The 14944-nt window shown below is 36.3% G+C and overlaps 1 protein-coding gene across 5 annotated transcripts in view; it reads right to left on the bottom strand.

The window, feature by feature from the left end:
- Positions 1-14944, bottom strand: part of LOC121088053 (janus kinase and microtubule-interacting protein 1-like) — a 246654-nt gene that overhangs the window by 116022 nt on the left and 115688 nt on the right. For 4 of the 5 annotated variants that reach the window (XM_040593753.1, XM_040593733.1, XM_040593770.1 and 1 more), the window contains 6 exons: positions 12592-12675; positions 8749-8811; positions 7405-7503; positions 4336-4437; positions 1229-1282; positions 134-199 (listed from right to left, as the gene is read on the bottom strand). In XM_040593753.1, the coding sequence (XP_040449687.1) occupies positions 134-199; positions 1229-1282; positions 4336-4437; positions 7405-7503; positions 8749-8811; positions 12592-12675 (468 nt within the window). The remainder of the gene's footprint in view (positions 1-133; positions 200-1228; positions 1283-4335; positions 4438-7404; positions 7504-8748; positions 8812-12591; positions 12676-14944) is intronic. The other variant, XM_040593762.1, reaches the window with a different exon arrangement.

Here is a 14944-nt window from a genome sequence, read left to right as displayed (position 1 = left end):
TCATGTAAGGACGAATACACGCTCCAGTCCAGACGACTTGAACAGAAAAGCCATGCTTCCCTGGCAAAGTTATGTGATATCTTAGAAGGCATGATGAGTCTTTAGGCAGACAAAAATCTTTACTGAATCCTACCTTTTCACAGAGCGAAAGCACAGTCCCAGCTTGGATTATTGCAACCTGTTCTTCGTTTCTCAAATTCTAAAATAAAAAAAAAGACACATTTTAAATTGGATTGGAAATCCTTCCTTTAACACAAGCAATAAATTTTAACTATACTTTAAAGAATAAATCAACTATAACATTTAAAATTTTATAAGCGTGACCAAAATGGGTCCTATGATTGAAAGTATTAAAAGCTAAAGCAAGGGTACTTAGTCTCCACTCTACTTTAGTACACCAGTCCCCACAACACTTTTGCAACAGTTCATTATTCAGTGAAAATTAAGTGGTTTCTGTCAGAGATTTTGAAATGTCTTTTTTTTCATTCCTAGCCAGAAAAATACCTGTTCACTGGACTATAGCCCTGCAGCAAGTTAATCCCCCTCTCATGCACTACAGAGCTAGATTTCCTATTAACAAAACAAATGCAGACAGACCAAGTACCACAGAAACCTCCACAGAACTTTCAACATAAAAGGCAAATCTAGAGCTTAAAGCTAGCATTATAGAGACCTCAAACTGTTAAAGCTACCTATACACTGATCCTAACTCCATCAACGTTTTTGCCCCAACTGCATGACCAAGATTTTACACTGTATTTGGCAATACAGGGCAAGAAAGTGAACCAGTTAGTTATCCTTGCCCTTTCTCCCAGAATATCTACCCCTGGCAGAGGCAACCTTCACACTGTCAGATGCTATTGTTACTACTCAAGAGGTCTCACTTTGACTTCCTTATTTTTCTCCCCTGTTTTGTATCTTTTCCCTCTGCCTACTACAGTGCCTTTTTCTCATGTCATTCAGCCAAGATCAAATCTCATCTTGAGAAAATACTTTGCATACTTGAGAAAATACTTTGCAATAGCATCACTTTACCCAGAAGACTTTCTTTTAAGTTTGTAAAAGTAATACTTAACCATTCATGTTGCTCATGCAAAAACAGGCATATAAAAATCACCCTGTGCATTTTCTTGAATGTTATTTTCTGTTGTGGGGAAAAAACAAACAAACCCCGTGCTTTAAAATAACCATAAAACTAGAGGTATATTTGAAATTAAAACTTTGTTACCCCATTATCTCCAAGAATATCTAGCTTCTTCATAAGTTCAGATATATTCACATCCTGAAAAAGATGTTCAACACTTATTTTTCATAAAGTAGGTGAGAAACAGTTTTTATATGCTACATTTTATGTACCCTCTCTTCACTTCTGCATGCAAAGAGACTTGAAACGTAAGCAAGTGAAACCTTAGTTTTGCATCACAATTACAAAAGTGTCACTGATACTTTCAGAGGCCAAATCAAATGTCACTCTTGCTTATAGCAAGCAACCGGGATGTCTGCGTATAAGGGCAGAATGTTCCTGAACCATTCATATTTATCATCCCATTGATGCAGGAGATGACAGATCAAAACTGATAAACAGGCTTAAAGGACTGATTTCCCTGTTTGTTTGGAGCACAGCATCAAGTACATCAGGCTACAGAAGATAAAAGGACAGAGAGCATGAATGAAATAATTGCTAAGAAGGTTTGCTGGGTGGTTTGGGTTTTATTTTCTTTGTCAAACAAAAGCACGGAGTTTCAAATCAGCCTTACAATGTTAGGAGGGAATATACGTCGTGGGCTGAACACTATCACTAGGATTCCAAATGCTGTCAGCTCACAACCTTCGTGAGCAGAAAGACATGATCCTCTGCCAGTCAGCCCCCAGATCCACAAAAAGAAGAGAACAACCCATCCTTACTAAGGTCCAGACACTGAAATCAAGAAAAGCACTCCTCTCATACAGGGGGGAAAAAAAAAAAAAAAAAAGAAAAAAAAAAAAAAGAAGAAAAGAAGAAAAAGAAAAAGAGAGAGGAATAAGCTTCATATGATGTTTGTATTTTACACAGTGCCAAGGGCCAAGGTCCATCCCCAGGCCCTGGAACTCTGTTTTCTGCTTTAAAAAAGTTGTTGGAAAGCTTCATGGAATTGTTTAACCTGCACTAATTGCATTCTCCTGAATTATCCCAGACATGGTCGACAAGTTAGTGTGGACCAGGGATCATTCCCATTGACAGCTCATACGCAGCCACACTATTTGAAGCTTTGAAGGCTTGAGAGCGTGGGCAAAGACCCGTTCATCTTAGTCCGAAATGCTTAATACCCATGCGAAAAGCAAGGTAGCCTTGGTAAACGCTGGCACCTCAGCTTCTCATATTCAGCCCTTCTTAGGTCAACATTTCACAGACCTGTGCCTTGGCTCACTACTGTCATTACTTACAGGATGTAACATGCTGGTTTGCACCTGTCTGTTGTGCAGCTGTATTATGTTGGTAGGCAGGGTGATCAATCTTTAAAATTTTTTAAAGCTAAATTAGCTATGCTTGCAAATTACATAGCTACACCAGAATATAATTGCTCATGACTGTACCCCAACAGACTCCAGTGAGCAAGGCTTAGTAAGAAATGAAAGATTTCCTGAAGACCAGACACAGATGTGGGAGAGAATCTACCGGTTAGTTCATCCTGGCTCTAAAAAAGGAATAATGTGTTGTGTCCAAGTTGGTCTATCCTGAGAATTTCCCTCCCTCTCTTCCCAAACACTTCAGCAGTGTCTCCAAATGTTACACTAGCTATTAAACAGTGCACATCACTAATTTTGGAATGGTGAGGAGCTTAACACACACTTGTGTTTGGACTAGTGTTAAAAACAAAACTATTGGTTATGACCAGCACTGACAATATTGAATGGAAATGTCTTTAGCTGCTCAGTTACACTAGTGAAGAATGGAATTCAGTAAGGTGTGCAAGTTCTTGCACCTATTGAGCCAGAAATACTCATTCTAATTCATTTAATTCCATGAGGAAGCACAAAGTAAGAGTTAGAAACCAAATCAGATTTTGCATTATTCTAGAATCTAATTTGTGACTGAACGCTAACAATTTTGAAAGACACGCAAAACATATACAAAGCCCGCAATTTCAGTATGACTGAAATTAGGTGACTGCCCATGCTTCCAGGTAAGTGAACCGAAACGCAGATTGACAAAACCACCTCTTCAGAATTGCAACAGAAGACGGTGGAAAACAATATGAATTCTAGATGGCGGTAGGCTGTACCTGCTAGAGCCAGCATGCAAATTCAAAGAACAGATAAGGTAAAAAGCAGGTCTGGCATCCCATGGAGGCTCTGTGTGAAAGGTAATAGGCTAGCTGATGGCCCTTGCTGTGGTCTGGGAAATGACTACCCAAGCAAACCTGTAGGTAAGAATCAGATTATAATTTTTTTCCTTTAATCTACTCAGCTCCCTAACAATATGCAACCTACAATTTCAGTTTATTTCCACTACAGATAGTATTCTGCTTATTAAGGCACTGAGCAGAAACAAGCCTTCTATATGAGGACTTGTAAACACAATTACAAACACAAGCATAAATTACTAGTGAGTGCCATAGTGTAACACATACAGAGATATTCCAGTTCAGTTACTCATAGAAAAGTTACTGTCACCTGTCGTGCAACTTTACTAACAAAAGAATCCTGAATTCAGTCTTAAGTGGGCCAGTATGCAAATCCATTTGTACAGCTAGACATTCAAGGCAGAACAGAAGTGAAAAGAGTAATCCTTGCTTCCTCATAGCAGAAGCTAACCAAGTAAGAGCCTGATGTTTATTGCATGCTTGATCTCCAATGACAAAGTCTCACCTATTCGAATGAGTTTTGGATCAGGCACTTCATGCTTCAAGGCCCTAGCCTAGGCAAATAACTTCAGCATATTAATTCAACAAGTGAAATACACAGGTGCTTCACTACACTAGGTGTAAAACAATAGGTCAATATCATACTTCTGACCTTAAATGAAAACATTTAATACCAAGAATGAAGCATTGTAGCATGCCTGACAATGAATCGCATCAACATCCACATTCTTCTCTGCAATGTGTGTTTTTACGGAAGTTCCCTAAACGCAAATTACCTTGATTGACCAGCCTTCATTTTCTTTGATGAACTCCTGACAGACTACCAGATCATATGCTTATGAAGCCCTTTCCCCAGTTAGCAATACCTTTTCTTACTGTACTTTTTCAGATTTTCTTCCCTGGTAAATGGCAAACCACTTGTTTGCTTATCGGGTTGGTCGTTCTGAAAAGGTTCCTGGCCATCCAACCGTTACTAATGCTCTACATATACCTTTATTCCTTCCTGTTGACAGAACAGTTGAAGTGCACTTCCATTGTTTTCAGGAAAGGTGGTTATATGAAGATTAAATGCCGGCGACCTTCGTTCTCTCTCCTGAGGAAAGATTTTGTTTAAAAACAACACGTGTGATTATATGCAAACATTTATTTCCCACCTTTACAAAACATACTCGTACATTAAAAAAAACAGGTTCCTATTTGTGTTCCAAATATATGGTATTTCCTTTTACTTTCACCGTATTTGAAGGATTTTGGCTTTAACTAAGCACAAAAATGGTTTTAGTTGCCACTGCTTCCATGCACATACGGTTTCTGCAAAGTTAACTGGCACTCAGATGGAGGAGCCCTGGCATGCCAGCCAAGTAACTGAGTGGAGCCCTAAAATACTCTGTAGGTTTATGTTGATTTAACTATTGCTTTCTTTCATGGAACAAAGAACAGTTTAGGAAGAAGAAACTGCAGAAAACAATTCAAAATCTACCATGGAATAGTATTATCCCTGAAGATTTTCTCAATAAAACTAAAGCTGTGCATCTGCTCCTCGTTTACTCTGCAGTTAACCTTTGTATTAGAGCATGTAAAACCCCCAGTCCTGCTCACTGCACAACCTAGGATGTCTGAACATGTTGAAAGGCAACACTAGCTACACTTATGATATCCTTTTGTCAAAACTAAAAATGTTAAATTCCCACTTATCTAAAACTATAGTATTTCTAAAACTTATCCAGGTCATCTATTTGACTTTCATGTGTTTCTTCAAAATCCAACCTATTATTTCTTCAGAAGGCAGAACTACAGAGAAACAATAAATAAGCTATTTTATTCAAGTCAAATTTTAACATGCTTGTGAAAATGACTGGATTGAAGGCTCTGGGCAACCCAGGCACTGGGTCTTACTCTGAATTCTCTTTGGCTATGGGAACACAAGTGAGGAAAATCAGCTTTCATCTTCATATTACAAGAGGTAGCACTGCAAGAAGAGCTTCACTTTCTGACAGTACAATGAGAGTGAGCTACTGCAAACATTTTTGCTCCTATGACAAACCATGCATGGGCCCATCTTCTAAAACACAAATTTAGGTGCTTTAGTTGATATGGCAAGCGGGCTGCATCCATTCACTTAAGCAAGTTAGAAAGCATGGCAACCCTCGTTCATTAACTAGCTTAAACCTAATTTGAAACTACAACATAGATGGGAAAAAAAGTCTCCATACCCTATACATTTTTGCCCCTTCATAGGATCAGTTTTAAAAAATATTTGCATTAACAGTGTAATTTTGAAATGGGTTTAGATGACCTAGGTGTTTTAACCCAAAACCAGAGGCTTGCTATTGCATTAAATTCACATCAATTTGCTTGCATTAAATGATAAATGGTTCTTTTCTACTCTGGCCTCATTTTCATCCAAAAGAATGTAATCAATCACTCTCAAAAAATACTGTCCTGACTACCAGAAGTATTCCTGACTTTACTAAAGCATTCACTTTGTCCATCGCATTTGTGACTAGATGTTTGCCTATTAAGGGAAGAAAACAAAACACTTTTCTTACAATCATGCAAAAATGCTTGAATTGTTATTCTGTGAAACAAATCCTTAAAAATTTGGCACATGACACAACTCGACACATCACACTGAGCTATTTTTCATGTGATTCTTCCATGTGAAAAATACATTCATGAAGCTTTTTTTTTTTTTGTTTCCTAAGAAAACTTTTTGGATTATTTTACTTCTAAGAACACTTATACATTAGGAAGCAGTTTCTAGTGTAACTGCCAATCCAAATGATAAATTGTTTGGTATTTTACTTTACAGTTGCTTAATAAAATAAAAAGATGTATATTAAAAGGCACGTTTATTTTCCTGAACATCTACTGAAATTCTACTAAACTAAGTTAATAATTTTGAATATAATGGGCTATGACATCAAAATATATGGTTGATAAAGGATTAAAACAAAGATTAAGAAATGTCAACAGCAAAAAGCAGAATGTTCACATAACGGGAAGACATGACCTTTCTGTCTTTATCAGAGAAGTTACACATGCCAAGATTTTTGGTGAAACGTGCTGGGTGATGAAAATTATGGAGGAGTGACAATGACAGGTTTCTTGGAGAGTTTATTCTAAATGGTGTTAAGAATGCTGATGATCTTTAAAACTGAACAATGTGTTATCAGGCAATACAACTGTGTGACAACTGTGCATCGCACACAACTAGTTTAGCATTACTAAATTTGACACGGGCCCCACTTACGAGGTGATGAGAACCATTGCTTTCTCCTGTGATACAGGCTACATGTTCAAATTGTAATTAACAAATAATTTATCTGTTACTTCGTTAATGCAAAGTATAGGGCAACATACTGCTTTCATGTACAGAAGTTTTAGTTGTGCTTCACCACTTCAACTTTGACATTCTCAGAGGGTTTTTGTTTCCCTTTTTTCATTGACTGAGGCCAATTATTTCCAGTCCATGACCAGTTATACCATCAGAAAATGGATTTCAGGTAAGAGAAATTCTTTCAAAGGTGCTATCAAAATGTGTTCTTTTAAGACAATTTTACTTCATATTAACATCATCAAGCTTAAACAAATGTAATTAAAAGCAATTATACAATGATGTGATGGATGTGTCAGATCTTTAGTCAGATCGCTGCATGCAAGATGTGAGAAGGTGTGTTAATTTAAACAATGCCAACCAAGGCTGTAGTATACATACCAAGTGATTTTACATGCAGGAAAGGAGCAGTTATGGAAATGAAACAAATAAAAAAGGCAAAATATTGCAAAACAAAATATTTTATTAGATGAAAAACAAACTATATGCAATATATATTAGCTATATTACATCTTTATAAACATTAGTGAGCACTCTCTCCAAAACATATTAAGGCAGCGGCATCAATTTCATTATCCCAAGATACAACATTTAAAAAATAGATACCTAAGTGACTTCCCTTAAACATGCACCAGACATCAGTAATCTTTACAGGAATTTCAGCTTGGGTTCAAACATAATTTCTGCTCCATTTGAGAGTTTGCAACAGAGAGAATCTCTTACTTCAAGCTCTAGCACTCTGAATTCTAACAGCTCGTTCTGGTCTTTTGCATCTTGCATTTCATTCTTCAGCTGATGCTCTTCTTGTTCCATTCTGTAAATCTATGAGACAAACACAGCATCATAACACCCCATAAGCAAAGGAGAAGACTGTACAGAGTTACGGGCCAGGAGTTTAGACAAAACTGCTAATTATTTCAGTTTCTCATTAGATGTTGGGCTGTGTCTTGGAGATAAAGAAGGAACATCACATCAGAAAGTATTTGTGAGAACTGCCAGCAGAAAATTGTCAAAGTTCTCTTAGAACAGTTATCTGGAAGTAGTATGAAAAGTGGTATGAATATTATATCGAAATAAGTTAAGCAATACAAGTTTTCTTTTGAAATCAAGTGAATGAAAATGGATTACATTAACATTTGGGTAGACTGTTCTCATTGTCTTTGTGTAACTGGACATCTACTCTTTACAGCATACGAAAGACAGTAATGGAGGGGGTTTAATACCTACTTTTTAATTTTCCAGATTTGCGCTTTGGAGTGCTAACAATGACAAAACAGAAGTTCAAAATTGACTATTCATTATACCAACTAATAGCTTTGGTCTACTGTATAACTTAACTGGGTGATCTTTTTATTTGTATAAAACTAAACAGAAATGTAACGTCTGGCATAACATACTATAATGCTTATAATACCCATGTAAGTGTCTGAATAAATTAAGTCCAACTGTAGCTACTTTTAGTCATGAATTTTTCTTTGGTTATCTTACTCCTATTATATTAATATAGACCTACTAATTAACAAATATAATCCTTTGACTTCCTAAGTACTCGCTGACTTTCCCAGCAATATTGATGAAAAACAATGAGGATGTTTATCTCTGAGTATCTCGGACAGAAAATGATACAATAGTCTTAAATCAATCAGTATTACTTAATATGTGGAAAAACTTAAAAAATGGAAGGCTGAAGGGAGCAGGCACTTTTATTAGTGCTCAGGACAATAATAATCTTTGTGTAACTGTTTGGCAAAATACAAGATTCCACATTATGCTTAATACTATAGATTGTATTTTGTTGGACACTGGAAACATCAGCTAGCTTGGGATCTACTGTTTGCTATACAATTTGTAATTCCACAAGAAAGAGCAGCTTCCATTTCCAAAGAGTACAAAAGCATATTGGTACTTTAATTAGACTTTTTTAATCCAAATTTCTGTTTCTGAAGAGAAATAAGTAAGCAATTTTCATGTTGATGTTCCAGTACTTAGTACACCCATTTCCTTTTACCATTTATTTTATGATAAAGGGAAGCAATTGTGAAAATATTCCAGACTATGAACACATACCTTCTCTAGCAATTCCTGATTTGTTCTGATTAACAGCTGCTTTTCTTCTACCCATTTTGAATCCTATGAGGAAGAAGAGGATTAAAAAAAATAAGATTATATATATTTTGTTAAACAAGACTTACAAATGACCACAATAACTAGAAGATTTCAAACATCATTGTACATTCAAGCATAAAAGTGGTCACACATCAAAAAACTAAAGCTATTTAGGTATTTCAAGGATAAACAGCATTTTATACTACAGAGAAAATAAAAGTTCCCTTCTTTTCCTGAAGCTGAAGACTTATTTTAGTCCTATAAGTCTTCTTTTGCTTTCGTTTCCTAGTATGTTCCAGCTAAGCATATCTTTTAAAATCATTACATAGAGCAATTGTGGGTGAACACAGTTATATGATATTTCATAGCATTTAAAAAACATTTATTTACTCAGCTTAACTCAAAACTATTTCTTTCCATTGCAAAGAGTTGGGAACTTTCTTGCAAAATCAACCCATTTTGAGTGGTGTAATGCAAATCCCAATAGAGAATGGGAAGGGAAGAAAAACATTTTATTACCCCTAATGACTGAAAATAAGCTTCAGTGGTATGCAGTTAATTGCCCTCTGCTAAAAGTGTGAGAATCAGGCTCATACACAGTGTTTGTGATATGGAATTCAAAGCTGTGGTGGAAGTGAAGTGATATAAGATATTCTATACTCCATTTGAAAACTATATTTCCATTTGACCACTTGTTCCAAAGCCGATCTTTCCTTTTAGGTTTCTCCATGGCTTCAAAAGGCCTCATCAAATGTCCCTTTAAAGACCCAAGCTACAAAACCTCACCACTAGCCATAACTGGGCATTCAGATTTAATGGATTATAACTGCCAAATTCACTTTGTTCTCCCTACAGAGAAAAGTTTTTTACATAACCTAGCTCATACTGCTCTAATATGTTTAATAATACCAACATTTAACATGCCATACTAACTCTAGATCAGATTATTTTCTAGGTAAAAAGGACCACATCTATTTAAAAACTAGATATCTTTACTAAAGTATTAAGGCTGATACTTCCTTTGTCAGCAAGGTATTTGCACATTGATGCTGCATGAGAAATTAATAAAATCTGGCTATCCCAGCCCATTAACCAGCTTTGAAATATCAACCAAAAGAATCTAAATCATTATAACATTTACTCCAATTGGCATTCTTCAAAAACACTAAAAAGTTAATTTTTCTGTCTACCGTCCACTACAGTTTCATATTCTACTGTTCTTTCTCCTTTTCCCACTCATATACAAGAATGTGCAAGTACATTTCAACTTTCATGCAGTAAACAAGCTCTTCAGGGTTATGGTAAGTATCATACTAGAAATAATATAATAAAATGAGTACTGAAAAGGCATGAAATTTGACAAGAACTTTTGAAACAAGTAAAAGAAATGTTGAGAATAAAATTCCATGTCTAGTTTAACATTTAACTAGCATTTTACTAAGGTCAAGGAATGAACAGGCTTGCACGCACAGATGTAGGGTGAATATTCCAATGCACGCATACAGTGAAAGGCAGGTTCAAAGGTTACATCAGACCAGGAGGTTCAACTACTCCAGTTCAAACAAGTAGAAGAAAAAGATTAATTTGCCCTATTGATAATTAACTTCTGTGTCTTTCTTCATGAAGTTCAACTTTACTTTCTGAGAAAACCTTAACTCCAGTAGAATTATATTTATGTACACACCAGGTCACTGGGAAAGCTGAGCTCACAATCCATCTGGCACATTATATACTCCAATATGTTCAGATTTATTATTTACCCCATCAATATCTTGTAAGAATGTATTCCATTAATATAAAGTTTTTTATGCATGCACCTCAATGTACCTTGCAGAAATGGATTATTAGTTTTATTTTACATCTAGGGGAATTCTGACAGATCAATCTCATGAGAGATTAATTCTCTTAAAAGAGCCATTGGCACTTACTTTGAGATACGACATAAATTGTTATAAGCCAAACTTCAAATATTTTTTTAACCATAAGATTCTAATCTCCTGCTCTGAATTTGACTTCAGGAGAATTGCAAATGTCTTTGGTGCTTCTGTTTCCTAAAGCTGTAAAGGATGACTAAAAAATCCTGGGATAATACGCTAGGATCTTTTGATTCATTGTTTCCCTTTCAAAAGCACTTTAGGGACCGGTTCCCAAATGAACATTTCAGAAGTATTATTCAATCACCATCACTACCACGACCACCTAAATGACAAGTAATAATAATAAAAAAATAAATCACATAGTGCACAAAGAAATGAGTTTATCATCACAACCATTTATTTTGTTGAATGTAAATACTAACAGGTCAGGAGAACCAAGCAGGTGCTAGAGCTCCCAGGGAGATACTCTGCCCACTTCTGTGGAAAGCTAATTCTCAGCACACAAACTAGCCCACTAGAGACAGTATCGTACTGCTCACTGGCACGCCCCTGTTGGCCTTCTCAGGATTACTAAGAGATACAAGGTGGAAAATGTGGTTATGAATCTCATAAAGTAATAACTTATTAAACTCTAAGTTCCAGGCATACCTTTTTGATATACCATTCTGGAAGCAAAAATCACAGAAGTCATTTCTTACATAGGTATCCACCTTCACTTATCTTATTTACCAGCACAGTACTTAGATTTTACACTGTAATAGACAACTATTTTGTTTATGTTTTCAATTACACAGCAATTCGCCCACAACACCTTTATCATCAACACACTAAAATGTCAGCAGTAGATCCTTGAGAAGTCTTCAGTTTCATTTATTCTTCCAAAAGCTCGGTGACCCACCATTTTTAGATTGATAACAGTCTATTTTTAGTGAGATTTTATTTACATGGAATTTACTAAGCAAATTGCAGTTTGTGGAATCTAGCATAAACAATTTTAAACCGTAATTTTAATATTGTCCCCAAACCTTTATATTTATACAGAATCTTACAGAATTCTTTCTTACGAAGAATAATAAAAATAGTAATATCATTAACTTGGCATTATTTGTAGGTTGTTTTTATTTGATCATTAGTCTTTGAAATTTATATCTACAGATAGCAATATTTTATATTACCATACACTACCTGCAATCTTAAAATTGTGATTTCAAACAACAAAGCATAAAATGATATCTTCCCAATTTTCTCAGCGTGTTCTAGCAGTGAAGCACCTGAACATTTTTGAAATGCACTCTCATAACTCTTAATCAGCCTTCCTGAAGATCCCGGTCATTATTAAATATGCATCAGTAGCCACATCTTTGTCAAGTAATTAAAAGATACAGTGCAGCATGAAGCCTAATTTTGATCTGTGTGATGGTATGGGAATTTGAAAGCAGTTGGGCCCTCTAAGAATTTACGCCTAGGACAGTGACACTGCAAGTGGCTTCCAGTAACCAGACATACTTGGTGGTTCATTTCTCTAGCTGAGGTGTGTGTGGAAGTGATTTTTTTAAAAAAATAATTTTCTATGCTACACACCAAAAATATTCTCCAGTACAAATATAGAATATTTATTTTATTGGAATTTATAGCAAATAAAAAATGGAAAACAGGAAAAAGGCCTTCACCCAATGACAATAGGAACAAAATTTACAATGCATGTACATGCGGTGATTTCAGCGTTATGCTATTATGTGTTAGAAAATTAATCTTTAATGGCATTTCCTTAGCCTATATAATACTTTATTTAAGTAACCTATTGCTGGAGTAGCAATTAAGCCATATTTGTCACACTTAGACACCAGCAAGCAATGAAGATGGCAAGGGCACCACTGCATGCAAGGGAGAAAATGATGTGGTGGAGGACATTAAGAGAGCCTTTTACCTGTCCTTTCTCGATTAGAGCTTTCTCCAGGTCCTCAATTTTTGCCTGACACCTGAGAAGATCAGCTTGTAGTTGTTCACGAGTCTGGAGGAAAAAAAAAAGTTTCAAAAAGCATGCACATCCAGGTAGACAGGTAGATATAACTGCATGGTGAATCAAAGTAAACATACTTTCTACCCATTTACGGGATGCCCAGTCAGTTTTTAATGCTTTTTTTATCAACACATATTTAATGACAAAGCTTTTCCTTGGGGGCTGGGGTGGGGTGGGGTGGAAGTTAGGAACTGAAAGAGTTCTAAGAAGCTATTCATAAGCTTTAATAATTCAAGGTAATTGGGAAAAAAAGGGGCAAGAAAGAAAGAGAATTGCAATAAGCCCTGAAAAAGGCCTACAGGTAAATAAAATATATTCACCCACAATAATTTACAAATCCCATAAAACACATAGGGGAGTCAGTTTTTCTCATTCTGTGTGATTATTACACTATTGCACTACAGTAGGTATTACCCCCTGAGTCCAGTGATGCACTAAAAGGGACTGAATCATACCAGGTACCAAAAAAAAAGGATATAAACCAAAGGATATCTCTGGAGACCTTCAGCCACTGAGGTTCCTTGGGCTACTACCAGTACTTTTCCCACCATACTTCAGGTACCCTTTCACCCAAACAGTTTAAAAATTCCTACAGGGATTTCCTTCTGCGTATTTGCATCTTTGGGTCCTTGTTTATCTTAAGCCTCATCTAAAAGTAATAGGAAATGTTCATCCCATCAGAACACCGGGCCCTACAAAACTAGCCATGCAAAAAGCTACCTTCTGACTCATTCAAAAGATGGATTTGCATGGATGTGACAAAAGAGATCACAACACCATTGAAAACAAAGAGCTACAATTACAAAGTGTACTAAAGGGAAAGTTTGCAAATAGCTGCAAAATAAAATTTAAAAAAGCTATTACAAAAATACCAGGGTCTCCTTTTCCATGAAGGCAAAGGAAATATATAATGGTCTCTCATGACTGCCAGACACAAGGGCCTCCGAAATCTTCCTTTAATGGTAGATGTAATTACACCCCCTCGCCCCAACTGTAGCTTCAGAAGTGATCTCCAAAGTCCTTGTTGCTTTCCCTGGCTAAGTGTCCTACTTAAAAAAAGAGTGCCAAATGTGACTAGGCTTTTGTAAGATGCTGAAAACTCTAACAAATGAAGCCATAAAGCAATAGTTCTGGTACTGTAAGAACTGTATTTCACAGGGAGAAAAAAGTTAATGTTGATTGAGAGTCACTTCAAAGAACCTTGAAAAAACACATAACAAAACTCGACACATATTAAAGTAAACCCTGAATCTTCTAGATACTCGTTCTGACGGTCATAGACTAACATTTTTAGCTGTAAATAACTCCAAATAATGTCAAGCAGTCTACATTCTTCTGTAACTGTTATCTGGAAAGCTTTGCTTTTGAACACTCTCTCAAGCTCTGTTTTTGAACTGCTCTCACAAGCACACTGTTTCTATACCTGAGAATATTCAGTAAGTGGATTTTATAATGCTTGTCAGAGAAAATGACATGGATGAAACAGCACACATGTAAGCCTAATAACCATCATCAAACTAGCAATATAGAATTTTGTGAATATTTTATTTATTGTTCAAGTAGTGGAACCATTAAACTAATGGCAGCTCCTACCTCTGGGATAAATTGAGTCCATCCCCATCAGTACTTTTTAAACCACATTAAAATCTTTGTCTTTCTGTATTATTAACAACATGTTGCAGTGGCACAATACAACGAAGGGCGCATGTAGCAAGGCAGTAATATGCAATAGTTCACAATATTTAATATGTTGCTCCATTTCTAGGGTACAGGAGGTATTTTTTGGGGGTAAGTAGGTTAGGGGGTTTTTAACGCCTAAACACTTTTTAGAATCACAGTCTCATTGAGGCTGGAAGGCATCACCTTTCCAACTTCCATGGTCAAAGTGGGAAGGCACCTAGATAAGGCTGCTTAAGACCTTGTCCAGTGGGGTTCTGAATATCTCAAGGGACGAACATTCCACAGCGTCTCTGGGAAACCTGCTTCAATGTTTGACTGCCTTCAGAGTAAGACGGGTTTTTTCTATGTTTAAATAGTATTGTATTTGAATTTGTGACTGTTGTATCTTGTCCTTTCACTGGATCCCACTGCGAAGTCTGGTTCCATCTTCTCTACTCCCTTCATCAGGCATTTACACAAATTGGCAAGTTATCCCCGAGCTTTCTCTTATCCAGGCTGAACATGCCCAGCTCAAAGCCTCTCCTTGTGTATCACGTTCTCCAAGCCCTTAATCATTGTGGCCCTTCACTGCATTCTGTCC

Source organism: Falco naumanni, chromosome 1 (genome assembly GCF_017639655.2).
Source record: "Falco naumanni isolate bFalNau1 chromosome 1, bFalNau1.pat, whole genome shotgun sequence".
In the NCBI taxonomy this organism is placed as follows: Eukaryota; Metazoa; Chordata; class Aves; order Falconiformes; family Falconidae; genus Falco; species Falco naumanni.
This window is presented reverse-complemented; position numbering and strand designations above follow the sequence as displayed.